The sequence below is a fragment of the Ruditapes philippinarum genome, unplaced genomic scaffold, assembly GCF_026571515.1.
Source record: "Ruditapes philippinarum isolate M1 unplaced genomic scaffold, ASM2657151v2 ctg609_1_1_1_1, whole genome shotgun sequence".
In the NCBI taxonomy this organism is placed as follows: domain Eukaryota; kingdom Metazoa; phylum Mollusca; class Bivalvia; order Venerida; family Veneridae; genus Ruditapes; species Ruditapes philippinarum.
The window spans coordinates 560,467-580,911 of NW_026853899.1; the positions used below are offsets into that span (position 1 = coordinate 560,467).

The following is a 20,445-nucleotide window of genomic DNA, read 5'->3' on the forward strand; positions in this document are numbered from 1 at the left end:
GATACATGTGATAACTGGTTGCTCTTGTTATATATTTGTATTATTACTTCTATAGACCAGTTAGGAGTTAAGACCTTGAAAGTTTGTATTAGAAATATTGTTACACATTTGTGCATTTGAACCGTTACAAATATACTTTCTTTAAAATATCAAATAAGATATTTTCTAAAGGACACTTTTATTACAACCGAGTTTCTTGGCGGCGGACATTAGTTTCTCCTTTGTGATAAACTGATCTAATTAAGTGAATTTAAAGGAGCTTCCCTAAGAGTCTGAGACCGTATTTGGGGATTTGAAATTTCTTTTTAAATGTTTTAAAAAAAAACGCCTGTGGATTTTTCTTCTGATATTATTCATTAGTCAAGGTTAAGTATGGTTAACCAGTATAAAAGTCTGTTTGCCCTATATATCTATCTACTTAAATATAATCACTTTTCTGGCCAGAGCACGAAATAATTTCTGCAGTAATGGAACTTTTCCTGTGTTAGTGAATATATTTGTATCATTTTCAATTGTGCGTATAAAATAATTCATCTTACCTATCATAGATTGGGGAATGTTTTGGTACAATGTGTACCAATAATAAATATAATTTATTATGTAAAAGAACGTATCAAATTTCAAACATACTTGATAGTCTTTGTCATTCTTCGCCATTTAACAGCTATTTTTCTGGATGTTTTATATATACAATGTATATGTGATTAGACCGCCACTACGTTATATCATAAGATTGCATTTTGACAACTTCTAGACGTGAATATGATGTGATTGATTTTAAATTTTCTGAAGTGTGCAATTTACAAAAAAAGTTGATGTTTATGTTGTTAACATTTAAAAAATCACAACAACAGTATTATATATATGCATTCATTACCATTTACATTTGCATTATTTCCATTGGGAAAATTGAAATATTTGATATAGGTATTGAAACATTTTCCATCAATATGAATTTCACTAATTAATTTAAAGGTACTGTATCGATCATTTGCCTAAGTTTGATGATGAAAATTAAATATAGTTCCGTTCTAATATTATCATTTTAATAATAAATGAAATGTTTAATATTAGGGATGGCAACGAGTAACCGGTTAACCGAGTACTCGATCGAACGTCCGAATACCGGTTAACAAAATTGATATTCGATTACTCGGAAAAAAATATTTAATTTCTACTTTTTTGCGATTTAGAAAGATTAGTTCAGAAATTCGGAAATGTACACGTATCTGTATAAATACTTGATAAATGCAATCAAAACATCCTTGCAGAGGTGTGAAAATGATATCGTAAATTTAACGAGGCGATCAGCAGTTTGACACGCGTATGGGATTGAACACAGTCCTTTGTCGTTTACGTCATTCGGCCTCTTATTATATTTAATCACCTTTAAATATTAGACAGTTTGTAGCCGAAATTTGTTAATTATAAAAACGTAAATATATATGGAATATTATATGTTGTAGTTTTGTATTTTGCTACGAGCAGCGGTGGAAAAATGGATATCTCGCGAGACCGAAGGTCGAGCGAAATATCAATTTTCCAACATTGCGAGTAGAAAAATGCATAGGCTCAGAAAGCTACTACAACATAATTTTACTTTTATTATATACCTTTTAGTTTGAATTATAAATGATTTTCATTATACTACAATTCTATAAGAAATTTCAGAAAACGAAATGTAGCTGTCAAGAAATAAATTTATGACCGACGGATGAATACGTAATTTTTGCAAAACCGGCCACGCCTTTTATAATTTTGATTTCCGTTTCCAAATGCTACGTTTATACACAACTAAGATCGGAACCAACGTCAAAAATAGTCCAACACTTCCATATATGGTACCGTATTTGTCACTAACATTATACGGAATTTTCTATCCGTTAGAGCGTATTTGCGCTTCAAGTACATCCTGTATTTTAGGGAGAAAATGTGTAGGTATATAATAAATGCTGTCATTGACATTTCTTATGTTTATATTTTGCAGTCCTATTTATAGTTACGAATTCTATGAATTGAAATAGAAAACGAAAGTAGCATGCAGACGGTGTTGATATTTTGTGATAAAACTTTAAGGATCATTGGAAATCATCCGAGTAACCGAGTACTCGATCGGAAAAATGACCGAGTACTCGAGTATTGATTTTGGTATTCGTTGCCATCCCTATTTAATATATATTTTCTTGAATTTGTAACCCGGCCCAAAAGTTATGTAAAAGCTACTTTGATTCAGAATATTTTGACAATGTTTTATTTATAACTCAGATGAATTAACTGATCAAAATAATAGATCTGTAATTATGCGATAATCTCAAAAGATGACAAAAATGATAACGATTCTAAAACATCATAGTACCATAATTTGCTTTTGAAACGAAACTTGTCCTATAAGCAGGTTCGGAAAAACGGCGATGTCGTAACTCTTGAGGACGGTTTTAACTCCAAAGTAGAAATACTTGAAACATGTATTAGGTAAAATTTCATATTTATAAAAAAAAACGAAATCTTGATTAAAAGCTTTTTATGACTTTTTCCTGGAAAGTGTCTAATCCGTCAGAAATAATCATGGAGAGGACTTGAAAACTTTTTAAAGAACAACAAAGTCAATTTGCTGTTGAGACATGTCAGTCACAGGAAAAAGCGCGAAGACGAAATTCCGTCGAATCAGATGATGAAGAAAAGATATATATAGAGCTAAATTGTTACATAGAACTTATAAAACTTGAATATGAATTAACATTTTTAAAAAATTAACACTCGTCTGCTTTCTTTGTAAATGACTTAAAGTTACCAAACCATATATTTTTCATGGAATAGAAAAGATGTTTGAGTTTTTGTTAAACCAAGTTTAGGTTATAAACAAAGTTAAAACAACATATTTACTGCTCTCTAAGTGAATGGGAGGAAGTTATGAAACAAAACGCGACATTCAGCGAAATGAAACCCTGACGAATGTACGACATATTATGAAAGAACGAGTTTATGCATATCAAATATAAACTGCCAATGTCAATTGTTTTTAGAGTGTTAGCTGCATTCACAATGCGTTGTAGAACATTTGGAACTGTGTTCATGGATCTCTTTCTGGGTTTGTTAAGGTTATAAAACATAACAGATGACTGTTTGTTGCAACAAGAACTCTCGCTAAAACATCAGATATTTCTTAATTTCTGGAGGTACTTAGGGTCACACTTATATTTAAAGGGGAAACAAAAACATTTCTTGAATACTTTGTTTTTATAAAACATTTTATGTGTCAATGTGGTAAACTTACTAATTTTACTTTTTATAGCAATCTCCGCAATCAAAAACAGTTGCTGATAGGGTAGGAAAGCTTTCTCGCTTTAACCGAAGATTTGCTAACAAATTTGGAGAACTCCCAGGGCGGGTGCAGCCACGCAAGAAAACACATGGAAGTCATCTGACAAGCTCAAACGATGATGATGATGATGACGACGACGATGATGACGACGATGATGAGCAGGTAGAAGTTGTAAAATATAATTTAGAATGTTTACTTCTCTGTTGAAATTTAAGAGTGTGGCGAATAACTGAATCATCTATGCTTTCTTCAAATTGTAAATAGAACTTTGAAAATATCGAACCCAATATGTTAAATCTTAACTTTTAAAATATAAGATCTATAACTGACAATGTTTCAAATGTCACTGCAAACTTTTCAAAATAAAACTTTTTATCATATATTCGACACAAATACAAAACATATCAAAAGTTTTTCATCTTGTCTGAAACCAAAATTTGATTTGTGTTTAACTTTTGATTCATTTATGTAGAACAATAACAACGGCTATGTTTTATCAGTTATAACAACAAATATGTTTCATCGGTTAAGGAAAAGATATTCTTATTCCAACTTCATCTAACTTAATAAGTTGGTATACATAGTTTTGAAATGAAAAAAAAAAGAAAAGCATACATGAAAAACAAATTGATGAATTGAAAAAGGTCTTATAAATTTTGATAAATCAGGAAGTGGATAGGTTAAGAAAACCTTAAATGTTTGTCACTTAAAATGTGGTTTCCTTATATATTCATGAAATAAAGAGAAGTGACCATCCAGATTTTGAAATATGATTTTTTTAGGTATAGAACTTCTGTTTTCACTTATGTAACTGTTGAAATATTATATCGACATTTTTCCGAGTATTGGTGTTAATCTAATAACCTTGGCACCTTATACATAGTTAAGCCAACAAAGTATAACACAACCTATTCACTGCCCTCTAAGTAAATGAGAGGAAGTTGTGATTCAAAAGGTTATTAACATTAGCGAAATAAAACCTCATAAATGTGCAACTAGTTTTGAAAGAACGATTTCATGCATATCAGATATAAACTGCAAGTGTCAACTATAATATTTAAAGAGTGTAAGTTTCATTCACAATGCGTTTTAGAACATTTTGAACTGTTTTCATGAATCTCTTTTGGGTTTGTAAAGGTTATAAATTATAATAAATCAGTGTTTCTTGCAAAAAGATTTCTCGCTAAAACATCAGATATTTTTTTAATTTCATAAAATACTTAGGGTCACACTTACAATTTAAAGGGGCGGGGACAAAAACATATGTTGAATACTTTGACTTTATAACCCATTTTAAGTGTTAATTTGATTAACTTACTAATTTTGATTTTTATAGGAATCCTACCAATCTAGATCACGTAATGCTAGGGTTAAAAAAATATCTCGCTTTAATCGAAGATTTGCTAACAAATTAGGAAAACTGGCGGAAAAAGCGCAGCAACGCAAAGTAAGACATAAAAAACATCCGACAAGCTCAAATGATGAGGAGGAGGAAGATGTCCATAACGATAATGATGATAAGCAGGTAGAATTTGTAAAATATAATTCAAAATAATGTTAACTTTTCTGTTAAAATTTAGAAATAAACCATATATGCTTTGTTAACTTATTAATATGACTTTGAAAATATGGATCCCAATATTTTAATCTTAATTTTTTAAGTACAAGATATGTTTCAATAAGCTTACAACTTCCAACACAATCGAACTAAAATAAATGTGTATAAACTAACTAACTATAAAAATCATCAACTTAAAATTATGTAAGTACAATGTATATAAATCACACTAAGTAGATGCGTATGGAGGCTATTCGTTGCCAAAAATCCAGCCTTGTTGACCTGAGTTGAACAGTTTGTTAACGGACAAAATACAATTGTATTTCTTTGTATGTAAACTCCAATGTTGCATTCTTGGATTGAGTTTGCCGATTTAACATTGTAAACATGCATTTCAACAAAATACATTTGTTAAACGACAAAATATTAACTGTTTTGCTGATAGTAGCAATACCAAGTGTTCGAATACTCATTGTTCGTGTATACGCCGACAAAACAGAAGTTACATTCTTAGCTTTACATTGTCGAACCATCATGATTCGGATCAGACTAATCCAGCTTTACACGTTTTTCAAAAGGAGATAAATTAAGCTCCGCCCATTTTCCCCGCCCACTACATCATCGTTAATAAACGTATTTATCCGCTTATTTTCGGTATTTACCGTCGGCGACAAGAAGCGGCGTAGTTTCCGTTTACCACACCTTTTAGGTGTTTAATTATTCACAAAACTTAATTCACTTGCATGATTGCCATTCTATGCCTTTATACAATCAACATCAGCGGACTTTAAAGGATTAAAGGCATATAAGTTTTAAAACGTTGTAGATACCACATTTCCTAGAAAGAGAAATTAAAAAAAAAATTTAAAAAAAATCCAGGCTACTTACGACCTTAGGTTAAATATTTTTCAAGGAAGTGAAAACTATTGATAGGACTATATTCAACGACAAATAAATTTTATTGAGGGTATTCCAATTTGCATAGGAATTAGTAACATTTACAGTTAAGCTGCTACCTTACCACTTTCAAATTTTCAAGTCATATCTGATTTTGATACGACTAATTACTAATACAGACCAAATTCTGTCTAGTCTTTCCTAGGAGAAGCATTTACTATTACATTTGTAACCTTGAGTCTATTTCCGTGATAATTCCATATATGGAAGTTGCAAAATCGTTTACAAATGTTAATTGCGTTAGAATGTAAAAAGCAAGTGTGGTGTTGTAAACCTGAGTGTGTCAAGTTGATGCAGTTACATTCTTAACGTCATGATGCACAGAATTAAACGTATTGTGTACGTTCTATCGTTTACATTTCTACGTGTCGCAAATTTGAAGTTATACATTTATAAATACAGTTTGCAATTTATCTAAGTTGCATGTTTATAGCTTACATTTTATCAAATCAAGATAATCAAAATGCTTAATACCAGTGCAGTATGTAACTTTCGGATCGACAATTAGATTTTACTAATCTGTTTAGTAGAACCGAAGTATGCATTGTCAAGTTTCAAAGGCTGGATTTGGCAACGAATAGCCTACGCAGATGCGCAGTGCAAAAGAACTGTAACTTTGTCTTACCAAATTTTGGAGTTATTGCCCTTTGTTATTTTCTTCACTTTGAACTAAATATATATTATAATAGATAATAATAAATATTTAGATCATTTTCAATGTACGTATAAATAACTTCATCGCATCATAGATCGGGGAAAGATTTGATACAATATGTACAACTGCTAAATAAATAATATGCCTCCCTTCAAAAGTCAGAATGGTTTCAGCTTAATTTCTTGAAAACTATTTATCACAAAGTCTTATATTTCTCATATTGATTGGTCATAACTATTAGATGACCAATATCGATTTTAGAATCACAAAGTCAAAGGTCAATGTCACAGGTATTCTGAATGTTAGTATGGTTTCCGCTTATTGTTTTTAAAGCTATTAATCACAAAGTCTTCATATCTCACATAGTGAATGGTCATGACTAGTAAATGACCTCTATTGATTTTGGGGTCACCAGCTCAAAAGTCAAAGTCACCGGGGTCTTAAATGCTTCCGCTTATTATCTTGAAAACTATGTATTACAAGTCTTATATTTCTCATATTGATTGGTCATAACTATTGGATGACTCCTATTGATTTTGGGGCAACTAGGTTAAAGGTCAAGGGGCCTTGAATGTACATATTATTTCTGCTTATAACCTTGAAATTTGTGTATCACAAAGTTTTCATATCTCACACAATTATTTATTAGTCATAATTGGGTCACTAGTTCAATGGTCAAGCTCTTTATATTTCACATATTTGTTGGTTATAACTAGTAGGTCATTTTTTCCATAACTGAACATTTCCATGTTCCCCTGTATGACAGGTTTCTATAACAAAATTACCAATAAAGTGTGTCTAGAAAGGGGAGCATATGTGTCGTTCGACATTTCTTGTTTTATAATATTAGGTTTTCGTATATATATATATATATATATGATGAGACCGCCACTACATAATATCATAAGATTGAATTTTGATAACTTCTAGACGTAAATATGATAAATGTGATTAATTCTAAACTTTCTCAAGTATGGTAATTTAAATAAAGCGTTTATGTTCACGTTGTTTTAAGAATTTTAAAAATATTATTCATAACAACAACAGTAGATGTAATCACTTTGACGTTTGGTGCACCTGTTTCTTTTCAAATCGCACTCTCCTAAAAAAATGTTTCGAAAATTCTAAACTTTAAGTTGGTGACGTTTTATATGATCAAGCTTTTCAAAACACAATGTTAAATGCTCTAATAATAATTGTTAGATCTTTCTATTGCATATATCGATGTGTAAATCAATTGCTTTGGGTTTCCAATTATACGCTATTCGCAACATTTCTAGTTCGTTTGGATGAAAGTTTCTTATATATAAGAACGTTTCCGCTTCTACAGAAGTATATTCCAGGGCACTTATTTTCTTGCACTATTTCTTATAATTTGTTTTTTGTATGTATTTAGTACTATTTACTTATTTTGTTGAAGGAGTGTCGATCAGTTACCTAAGTTTGATGATAAAAGTGTAAAATAATTTCGTTCTGTTCTTGTTATAATTATCATTTTCATAATGAATCAAATATCTTAAATTTGTGACCAAGCCTAAGAATTATGTAAAAGATACTTTACATATCCAGATCCAATGACATTTATAACCAGGTTCGGAAAAACGGCGAGATAATCACTCTCTTAACGGGCTTGAGACCCTGTCCAAAAATGAACAGAGAAAATAAATGAAAGGGGGTTAACATGGGATGAAAAAGAAGCAAAGATTATTAATTTTATGATTGTTTTTACATTGGACCGGTAATACTTTAGTTGAGTCCACACGAAAGAGTTTAAAGATATTCGCTCCAAAATAGAAATTCTTGAAACGTCTATTAGGTAAACTTTCATATTAAAAATTCGAAAGCTGGATTGAATCTTGCATATACATTGTCGTAACTTTTTCCTGAAAGGTGTCAAAGCCGTCAGAAATAATTACAAAGAGGGCTGACAAAGGACGAAACAGTTCATTTGATGTTGAGATGGAGTTGGCACAGGAAATAGAAGGAATACACGAGTCTTTACCTTTCAAATCAGATGAAGAAGAATCATATGAAGAAGAATCAGATGATGTAAATAAAGCTTCAGTGTAACATAAAACTTATAAAACTTGAATAATAATTAATATTATACCCATTACTTCATGGGCATTTTTATGAAAAATGACTGTTTTCATTGAACAGTCTCCCGTTACAAGTTCAAATTGCTTTAAAACTTTAAAAACTGCATCAATACTTATCAAACAAATGTTAACTAGACCATTGACTTTGCAACAACGTGCTAAGTCTTAAATTTCATGTTACCATGGCAACGAGCGGACATCTCAAAATTGCCAGAAATCACTATTTTGCAATTATTTTTTTCCATCAAAATTGATTTCAAAGTGCTGCAACTTCTCAATGGATTGAGATAGAGTCAAGGACTTTTCAGCGTGAGTTACACGTTACCTTATGATCGATCTGGGGTCAATTTTAGCCTCTCTAAAGTCCAAATTTTTCTTGGCGATGAGGGGGCTACTGCCCAACCCCCTTCAACCCCCCCCCCCCCAAACAGAAGGGGGCACATCACCTTTCTGGCAACCAACTGATTGACCTTTTGGATACGGGGGGCGCGCCGAAAGAGTGGTCACTTTTTTAAACAACATTTCTCAAACAAAAACAAGTGTTGGGGCCCTAAATAAGGCATTCTTTCACCATTGAGACAACGAAAAGGGGGGTTGGAAAAAAGCGTTAAAAGGCATGTATATCGTGTAATGGGTTAAAACGCTCAATTGCTTTCTTTGTAAATGACTTTAAGTTGTCAAACCATATATTTTTCATGGAATAGAATAAGATGATTTAAATTTTGTTATACGCAGTTAATGTAAAATGAAATAAAAGTAACACAATCTATTCACTGCCCTTTTAGTAAATGAGATGAAGTTATAAAACAAATGGCAACAATCAAAAGGGTATTAACATTAGCGAAATGAAATCTTGATGAACGGCGACAAGTTTTGTTTGAATAAACGATTTAATGCATATCAAATATGAACTGCCAGTGTCAATTGTTTACAGTGTGTAAGTTACATTCACTATGCGTTGTTGAACATTTGGAACTGTTTTCATGAATCATTGTTTGGGTTTGTGAAGGTTTTAAAACATAATAGATCATTTTTTGTTGCAACAAGAACTCTCGCTAAAACATCAAGTATTTCTAAATTTCATAAAGTCCTTAGGATCCCACTAATATTTAATTTTTTGAAGGCGAAACAATATCAGTTGTTAAATACTTTGACTTTATAACATATTTTATGTGTCAATGGAGATAACTTACTCATTTTACTTTTTATAGCTATCTCCGCAATCAAAAACAGTTGTTGACAGAGTTGGAAAGCTATCTCGCATTAATCGAAGATTTGCTAACAAATTTGGAGCACCCCCGGAGCGAGCGCAGCCACGCAAGATAACACATAAAAGAAATCTGACAAGCTCAGATGACCATGATGATGACGATGATGATTATGATGACGACGACGATGATGATGATGATGATCAGGTAGAAAATGGAAAATATAAGTTATAATATAATGGGGTTTTGAAGATAACGTACAATAAGGTTTTCAATATACATGTTTATTTAATTTTACCCATGAAATATGGTGCTATATCAGTCAAATATATTTCATATTTTTTAAAAAATAAATATTAAATATAAATTTGAAAGTGGGTGGAGTCAAAACTCATATTTATTTTAAGGGACTTGTTTCGCCATTTTGTTTGAAAAATCTGATAAATTTGAATTTTGCTTTGAAAACTATCTAGAATGATAGAAAATGGTCTAACTAAGAAAATAAATCCGAACACAAATATCTTTAATTCAATCATTAACGCTGTACAGACGTTTAAAAGAGTTGTTTACGTGACATCATAATGTAGCGCCAAATATCGCGGGCAAAACAAGTAATAATAATATTACTGCGCGCTGTACAATTGCAGCTGCGTAGCAAGCAAGGGGGTTCGTATCCATTTTACTTTGATAATGAAATTAAATAAAAATGTCATTTTTTCGTTTTCGTGAAAAATGGGATATATTTTACTCAACATGATAAAATGCCACATACTCGTATTTTCACTCGACGTCCCGGCTCGTAAAATATGTGGCATTTTCTAATGTTTCGTGAAAATATATTCCATATTTCACTCAAACAAAAAAAAAATATCCTCTTAATATTTCACAGCAATTCAAATTAAAATAAGAACAATTTCACAAATAATAAATATATACATACGAGTTTTGTAACAGAAGAAATCTAATATCATGATCAATGTAGGAAATACAAAAATCTCTATAAAGGAAAAAATGAGTCAACTTTTAAATAAAAAGAATGTGTAATAACTTTGAGAGTTAAGCAAAGAGTGGTCAGAGTTACTAAGAAATGCTATATCCCAGAACCAAATCAGCTAAAATAACTTTCATACAAAGTCAATCATCCCTCACTCAACTTGCAAAACCATCCTTAGTTGTTTATATGGCCGGCACCTTTCGCTCCGTTGCACAAAATGCTTGCCAGAGCCACCCATAGAAACATTTTGACAGATCAAACTGCTGGTGGAATTTCAATGAAACTTCACATAAGCGATCAGTACTATCCCTAGTTGTGTATATGGCCGGCACGTTTTGCTCCGTTCTACAAAATGGCCAACAGAGCTATTCTATTAAGAGAAAACTCATATCCGGCTTTCACATGTCAAATTGCATATGGCATTTCAATGTAAAATGCACAGGAATGATCAGTTCCATCTCTACATGTTCATATGACCGGCAACGTTCTGCTTCACTGCACAAAATGGCCACCAGAGTCATAATTAAAAACAATTCCGGCTTTCGCAGGGCTAACTGCGAGGGGGTTTCAATGAAACTTCACAGGAGTAATCAGTACCATCTTTGATTGTGCATATCGCCACATCTTCATCTTGGCTACACAAAATGGCCGTAAGAGCTATCAAAAAATATTGTCCGGCTTTTCCAGGTCAAACTGCTAGTAAGATTTCAATAGATTTCACAGAAGTGATCAGTACAATCCGTAGTTATGCATATTACCGGCACGTTCCGCTCTGCTGTTCAAATGGCCGCACTTGAAATAATTGAGAGTAAGCTATGAAACAAAATGCAAAATCAAAAAGATATTAACATCAGCAAAATGAAGACTTGATGAATGTGCGAGAAGCTTCAAAATTCAAAATTGTACCAGTTCATCTCGAATGTTGAATTCTGCTTAAGCCGGTGCTAGGGGCGTGGACGGTAGTTTGCACTTTACAGTACCGTCCATGAACAGGCTCAATTAAACCGAGCCTGCAACATGTCATGCCGTGTAGGGCTTTCTTTAGGGATTCTTATTTTCTCTTTTTTATGCAAATCAAATACGAACTGCTAGTGTCAATTTTAAAATAGCCAGAGTTACATTCTTAGTGGGTAGAAGAACATTTGGAACTGTTTTCATGAACCCCTTATTGAGTTGTATATGTGTTAAAAACATGACAGATTCCTTTTTGTTGCAACTAGAACCCTCGCAAAAACATCAGGTATTTCTTAATTCCATAAGGTACTTAGGGTCACACTTGTATTTGATTTTAAAGGGAAAAAAACAATCATTGAATACTTTGACTTTATAACACATTTTAAGTGTCAATGGTGTTAATTTACTAATTTTCCTTTTTATAGCTATCTCCGCAATCAAAATCAGTGGCAAAGAGGGTTGGAAAGCTATCTGGCTTTAATCGAAGATTTGTTAACAAATTTGGAGAACTCCGTGAGCCAGGGCAGCCACATGATGATGATGTTGATTATGATGATAATGTCGCTGTTCAAGATGATAAGATGTCACTTATGGATGAAGAGTTGTCACTTATCAATTGGGTATACTTACATTTTCATAAAATAAAGGAAAGGAAAGTGACCATCCAGATTTAGAAATATGAAAATTTTAAGTTGTAAAACTACTTTGTTATCACTTTTGTATCAGTTGGACTTTTGTGCCCCCACTTTAGAGGGGGGGGGGGCATTTATATTTACCCTGTCCGTCCGTTCTTCCGTCTTTACTCATTTCTGTCGCACGTAGCTCAAAAAGTATTTGACATAGAGACATTAAACTTTACAGAAATTTGATCAGCATGTGAAGTTGTCAACTGGGCTTGTGGTTTTAGTATGTTTTGTCAGAGTCATCGCCCTAAGTAAAAAAAATGCAATTTTAAACTTGAGTCGTGCGTAACTCAAAACTTTTTTGATCTAGAATAATGAAACTTTACAAGAATGTTGTAGTTGTGCGCCTGTGGTTTTGTTTGTGAAGTTATTTTGTTGTGTGAGAGTTATTGTCCTTCACTTTGTAAAAATTTGCAATTTTCAACTTGTGTCGCACACAGCTCAAAAAGTATTTAATCTAGAGTCATGAAACAAGAAAAGGAATGTTGATCAGCATTTGTGGTTGTGCACCTGGGTATCTTGATGTGGATTTACTTTGTATTTGTAGCGTTATTGCCCTTCACTAAGTAAACATTTGCAATTTTCAACTTGTTTCGCATCTAGCTCAAAAAGAATTTGACCTAGGGTCAGGAAACTTTACAGGAATGTAGATCAGCATGTGACGTTGTGCACCTTTTGTTTTGCTCGAGGATTTAGTCTGTTTTGTCAGAGTTATCGCCCTTGACCTAGTTAAAATTTACAAGTTAAAACTTGTGTCTCACGTACCTCAAAAGTATTTAACATAAACATAGAGTCATTAAACTTAAGAGGAACGTTGGTCATCATGTGTTGTTGCACACCTTCCATCTCTCTTGTGAATTTATCCAGTATTTTTGAAGTTATTGCCCGTGACATAGTAAAAACCGTTCCATTGTGTTGTGTTTTGTGTTTCTTGAGTGCTTGAGTAAGAATCAAACAACTTTACAGAAATAATGATCAACAGCACTGTGAAGCTATGCATCTAGGATTTTGCATGTGGAATTTTTCAGTTTTGTTAGACTTATTGCCATTCACTTAGTAAAAGATTTTTAGATTTCAGCTTGTGGCACATGTAGCCAAAAAATATTTGACCTAAAGTCATACAATTGACAAAACAGTGGAGTGGAGGTACCCGTGTCCTATTGACACATTTTAGTATGTATGTGTGTTATCCTAGTCACCTATACGCCTCGTTGACCCTTACTTTATAATTCTCGTATTCGCCTCGTATTCTATTATGACCCTGTAATTAAGTATAAGTGACCTTAACTCTTGGATAATAGTTTTACAAAATTACCCCCGCCCCTTTGAGAACAACTCTTTTGTACATTTCTTGATAAAAGTGTTTGTTATACATTTTGGAAAATACAAAAAAAACAGACCTATAAAGTGAAAGACCCGATTATGATGAAAGAGCTGAAATTAAATTGTCGTTAAGAAATAACACACTGGTCACACACTGACCAGTGTTTTTCAATTAAGTTATTTCGCTATTCCTTATTCCTTTTTCGAATAAGGAATAAGGAATCAGTACCTTATTCCTTTTTCGAATAAGGAATAGGGAACTAGTTCCTGATTCCTTATTCAAATCTAAAAAAGGAACGCAGAATTAGTATTTATTTAAAATAAGATTTATACCTCATTCAAATCATCGCATAAAGAATCTGCATCAATTATTTTTTTTAAATCGAATAAGGAATAGGGAACCAGTTCCTTATTCCTTATTCAACTCCGAATAAGGAACAGAAGGAAATACGTAAAGAAAAACACCAGTTGCAGTCATTTTTGATAAATATGCATAAGAATTGCAAGATTCAATCATTAAAATCATGAAATTAAACATTTACATATTTATTTTTTTTTTGAAAAAAATGTAATAGTCGAATAAGGAATAGGGAACCAGTTCCTTATTCCTTATTCGACTCCGAAAAAGGAACAGAAGGAAATATAAATATGCATAAGAATTGCAAGATTCAATCATTAAAATCATGAAATTAAACATTTACATATTTATTTATTTTTTTGAAAAAAAAATGTAATAGTCGAATAAGGAATAGGGAACCAGTTCCTTATTCCTTATTCGACTCCGAAAAAGGAACAGAAGGAAATACGTAAAGAAAGACACCAGTTGCAGTTTTTTTTGATAAATCTGCATTGAAATAAAGCTTCTGCATTAAAATATTTTGGAAAAAAAATGTTCAGGTTCATTCGACTCCGAATAAGGAACAGAAGTAATTACATAAAGAAAGACATCATTTGCAGTTATTTTTTAAAAATCTGCATAAGAATTGCAAGGATCAATCATTAAATCATGAAATAAAGCATCTAGATATTTTTTTAAAAAAAATGTTAAAGTTGAATAAGGAATAGGGAACCAGTTCCTTATTCCTTATTCAACTCCGAATAAGGAACAGAAGGAAATACGTAAAGAAAAACACCAGTTGCAGTTATTTTTGATAAATCTGCATAAGAATTGCAAGGATCAATAATTAAAATCATGAAATAAAGCATTTACATAATTTCTTTTTGAAAAAATGTTTAAGTCGAATAAGGAATAGGGAACCAGTTCCTTATTCAACTCCAAATAAGGAACAGAAGGAGATACGTAAAGAAAGACAGCAGTTGCATTTATTTTTGATAAATATGCATAAGAATTGCAAGAATCAATCATTAATATCATGAAATAAAGCATCTACATATTTTTATTTTTTTTAAAAATGTTAAAGTCGAATAAGGAATAGGGAACCAGTTCCTTATTCCTTATTCAACTCCGAATAAGGAACAGAACGAAATACGTAAAGAAAGACACCAGTTGAAGTTATTTTTTATAAATCTGTATTAGAATTTAAAGGATCAATAATAAAATCATGAAATAAAGCATCTGCATAAAGAGTATTTTGGAAAAATAAATGTTCCGGTTCATTCGACTCCGAATAATTTGTTTTTTGTTTGTTTGTTTCATTTTAGGCCTTTTTCCAACAGTATTTCAGTCATATAGGCGGGTAGTTACCTAACCATTGTTCCTGGAGAGTTACACCAGTACTAGACTACCTTCCTCCGCGCTAAACTACCAAAGCATCTCCCGGGGATCGAACCCACGCCAGACTCCGAATAAGGAACAGAAGTAATTACGATAAGAAAGACAGCAGTTGCATTTATTATTGATAAATCTGCATAAGAATTGCGAGGATCAATCATTAAAACCATGAAATAAAGCATCTACATTTTTTTTTTTTTTTTTTTTGAAAAAAAAAATGTAAAAGTAGAATAGGGAATAGGGAACCAGTTCCTTATTCCTTATTCAACTGCGAATAAGGAACAGAAGGAAATACGTAAAGAAAGACACCAGTTGCAGTTATTTTTTAATAAATCAGCTTTAGAATTGCAAGGATCAATCATAAAAATCATGAAATAAAGCAACAGCATAAAAGTATTTTTGAAAAAATATGTTTATGTTCATTCGACTCCGAATAAGGAACAGAAGTTATTACGTAAAGAAAGACAGCAGTTGCAGTTATTTTTGATAAATCTGCATAAGAATTGCAAGGATCAATAATTGAGATCATGAAATAAAGAATTTACATAATTTCTTTTTAAAAAAATGTTAAAGTCGAATTAGGAATAGGGAACCAGTTCCTCATTCCTTATTCAACTCCGAATAAGGAACAGAACGAAATACGTAAAGAAAGACACCAGTTGCAGTTATTTTTTGATAAATATGCATAAGAACTTCTGTTCCTTATTCGGAATCGAATGAACCTGAACATTTTTTTTCCAAAATATTGTTCATGCGCATGCTTTATTTCATGGTTTTAATGATTGATTCTTGCAATTCTTATGCAGATTTATCAAAAATAACTGCAACTGGTGTCTTTCTTTACGTATTTCCTTCTGTTCCTTATTCGGAGTTGAATAAGGAATAAGGAACTGGTTCATTATTCCTTATTCGACTTTAACATTTTTATGCCCCCACAATGTGGGAGCATATAGCGTTGCACTTGTCCGTCCGTCAGTCCGTCAGTCCGTCCGTCCGTCCGTACGTCCCGAAATCTTGTGAACGCAACTCCTCTTAAACCGGATGGCAGATTTTGCTTAAACTTACAGGGATGCACAACCTTAATGTGTAGATGGGAGTAAAGGAAGGAATTTTTGCTGCGACCAAATTTAACAGAATTATGGCCCTTTGTTGATTTTTTCACTAGATACTATGTAGAAATTTTGTGAACGCAACTCCTCTTAAACCGGATGGCAGATTTTGCTTAAACTTACAGGGATGAACAACCTTAATGTGTAGATGGTAGTAAAGGAAGGAATTTTCGCTGCGACTAAATTTAACAGAATTATGGCCCTTTGTTGATTTTTTCACTAGATACTATGTAGAAATTTTGAGAACGCAACTCCTCTTAAACCGGATGGCAGATTTTGCTTAAACTTACAGGGATGAACAACCTTAATGTAAAGATGGTAGTTAAGGAAGGAATTTTTGCTGCGACCAAATTTAACAGAATTATGGCCCTTTGTTGATTTTTTCACTATATACTATGTAGAAATTTTGTGAATGCAACTCCTCTTAAACCGGATGGCAGATTTTGCTTAAACTTCCAGGGATTAACAACTTTAATGTGTAGATGGTAGTTAAGGAAGGAATTTTTGCTGCAACCAAATTTAACAGAATTATGGCCCTTGTTGATTTTTAAATTTCAACTTGTGGCACATGTAGTCCAAAAAATATTTGACCTAGAGTCATAAGATTGACAGAACAGTGGCGTGTGGGGGCATCCGTGTCCTATGGACACATTTCTAGTTTTTTAAAAAATTAGGTAAATAAATAAGGAATAAGGAACTGGTTCCCTATTCCTTATTCGACTTTAACATTTTTTTTTTCAAAAAAAAAATATGTAGATGCTTTATTTCATGATTTAAATGATTGATCATTGCAATTCTTATGCAGATTTATCAAAAATAACAGCAACTGCTGTCTTTCTTTACGTAATAACTTCTGTTCCTTATTCGGAGTCGAATGAACCTACACATTTTTTTCCAAAATACTTTTTATGCAGTTGCTTTATTTCATGATGTTTATTATGAACTGGTTCCCTATTCCTTATTCGACTTTGACATTTTTTTTTTTTTAAAAAAAATATGTAGATGCTTTATTTCATGATTTTAATGATTGATCCTTGCAATTCTTATGCAGATTTATCAATAATAATTGCAACTGCTGTCTTTCTTATCGTAATTACTTCTGTTCCTTATTCGGAGTCGAATGAACCTGAACATTATTTTTTTCCAAAATACTTTTTTAGCAGATAATTTATTTCATGATTTTAATTATTGATCCTTTCAATTCTAATGCAGATTTATAAAGAAAATAACTGCAACTGCTGTCTTTCTTTACGTATTTCGTTCTGTTCCTTATTCGGAGTCGAATAAGGAATAAGGAACTGGTTCCCTATTCCTTATTCGACTTTAACATTATTTTTTTCAAAGAAAATTATGTTGATGCTTTATTTCATGATTTTAATGATTGATTCTTGCAATTCTTATGCATATTTATCAAAAATAAATGCAGCTGCTGTCTTTCTTTACGTATTTCCTTCTGTTCATTATTCGGAGTTGAATAAGGAATAAGGAACTGGTTCCTTATTCCTTACTCGACTTTAACATTTTTTTCAAAACGAAATTATGTAAATGCTTTATTTCATGATTTTAATGATTGATCCTTGGAATTCTTATGCAGATTTATCAAAAATAACTGAAACTGGTGTCTTTCTTTACGTATTTTCTTCTGTTCTTTATTCGGAGTTGAATTCGACTTTAACATTTAACAAAGAAAAGATATGTAGATGCTTTATTTCATGATTTTAATGATTGATCCTTGCCATCCTTATGCAGATTGATCAAAAATATCTGCAACTGCTGTCTTTCTTTACATATTTTCTTCTGTTCTTTATTCGGAGTTGAATAAGGAATAAGGAACTGGTTCCCTATTCCTTATTCGACTTTAACATATTTTTAAAAAAAAATGAAGTAGATGCTTTATTTCATGATTTTAATGATTAATTCTTGCAATTCTAATGCAGATTTATCAAAAATAACTGCAACTGGTGTCTTTCTTTACGTATTTTCTTCTGTTCCTTATTCGGAGTTGAATAAGGGAACTGGTTCCCTATTCCTTATTCGACTTAAACATTTTTTTCAAAAATATTTTTATGCAGATGCTTTATTTCATGATTTTTATGATTGATCCTTGCAATTCTAATGCAGATTTATCAAAAATAATTGCAACTGGTGTCTTTTCTTTACGTATTTACTTCTGTTCCTTATTCGGAGTTGAATAAGGAATAAGTAACTCCTTATTCGATTTTTTAAAATAATTTATACAGATTCTTTATGCAATGATTTGAATGAGGTTTGAATGAGGTATAAATTTTATTTTGAATAAATACTGATTGTGCTGTTCCTTATTTAGATTTGAATAAGGAATCAGGAACTAGTTCCCTATTCCTTATTCGAAAAAGGAATAAGGAACTGATTCCTCATTCCTTATTCGAAAAAGGAATAAGGAATAGGGAACTAACTTTATGTACATGTGTTTTTCACACCTGCATTGATAAAGCAGGTGACCGTGAACATGTCACGTGAAGATTTATTTTTAATCCATATTTAAATACAATGAAAGTGGACACTTAATTTGCTGTCCGTTTGTTTTGTTTTTTTGCCTGGTTTTCAGGGAATTTTTCATGCATGTATAGCACACGTAGCCCTAGGAAACTGTCCGGTTTTCGTAATTCAGAGGTTCTAGTATATAGAGGTTATTTATCGATGAACTAAAAAGGAAGTAATATGGGACTTTCAAAATTCTCTGAATTTCAGGAATCCGGACTTTTAGACGGTCCAGTTTTCAGAGTTTGTACTGTATATAAAATTGCTTTGATCTTTTAAATAGTAAAGCCTCCAGGGCTGGTTTTCATAAATAAATTTTACAAATTTGTTATGCTTTTCAAAACAGTTCTAATAAAGTGAATCACAGACGGACATATGCATGTATTTGAAAACAGAGATAATTCATTATATTAATTATTTAATTCATTAATGAAAGTGACAAGTGTTGCATTAAAAAGAATTGACAATGAAATATAATCTGATTCAATGTTTATAAAAAACAAAAGTGATTACGTTTGAATACATTTTATCCTGATAACGAGCCGTATTGCCATATGATTGTAAGTGGTTTCCCCGGCCTTCAAACACATGCAGATAGCAATTAAATTTGTTTTTCCTTGACAGCTCGTATGAACTCTCACATAGCTCTTCCCATAGTAGTCTCTGCGTTTTGATTTAATTTAAAAATATAATGCAGTGTCCCAATGCAAGATTTTTTCTGCACATAACTACAAATGTTTCTTGGAAATCAGCATTTGTTCTTGTCACATTCTCATTTTGGTTCATCTGTGAAATTAAGGTGCTGAAAACTGATCGTTTGTTTTCTTCTTTTATTTTGTGGACAGCCGTCTGAGCACATGGACTCAGCGAACGAAACAGAAATGATAGATGAAACAGAAATGATAAATGATATATTCAAAGACAGCTCAGAAGAAACGGTAGGTTGAATAATATGATAACACTTTCCTATTTTGTGTGCCTTTGATTTTGTAAATATTTCCCTTTTCCAGCATTTAACATTATTAATATTAGTCGGAAATGCTTAGAAGTAAATACATCGAAGTTAAGATAGATGTAAAATGAAATATAATCAGACGCAAAAAAATCTGTCTGTGGGTTTATGTGCGGGTGCTTGCGTGTGTGCCTGGGGTGAATTTTGAAAAGTAACTTTCTGCACGCATTATGGAATTTCAAATGAAGTTGGTACACATGACCACAATACGTAGATATATGTCGAATATATAAGCTAATTTCAGGCAAAAAATATTGTATTTAAAGTCAGTGATTAACTTTGATTTTGCTAAAGATGTATTGAATTGGTGTAAAAATTG

The 20,445-nt window shown here is 32.0% G+C and overlaps 1 protein-coding gene across 8 annotated transcripts in view; it reads left to right on the plus strand.

The window, feature by feature from the left end:
- LOC132738299 (uncharacterized) overlaps positions 1 to 20,445 on the plus strand; it is a 90,199-nt gene that overhangs the window by 58,284 nt on the left and 11,470 nt on the right. For all 8 annotated transcript variants that reach the window (XM_060725769.1, XM_060725772.1, XM_060725773.1 and 5 more), the window contains 6 exons: positions 3,293 to 3,484; positions 4,659 to 4,847; positions 8,383 to 8,541; positions 9,803 to 10,006; positions 12,173 to 12,367; positions 19,960 to 20,052. In XM_060725769.1, coding sequence (XP_060581752.1) covers positions 3,293 to 3,484; positions 4,659 to 4,847; positions 8,383 to 8,541; positions 9,803 to 10,006; positions 12,173 to 12,367; positions 19,960 to 20,052 — 1,032 coding nt within the window. The remainder of the gene's footprint in view (positions 1 to 3,292; positions 3,485 to 4,658; positions 4,848 to 8,382; positions 8,542 to 9,802; positions 10,007 to 12,172; positions 12,368 to 19,959; positions 20,053 to 20,445) is intronic.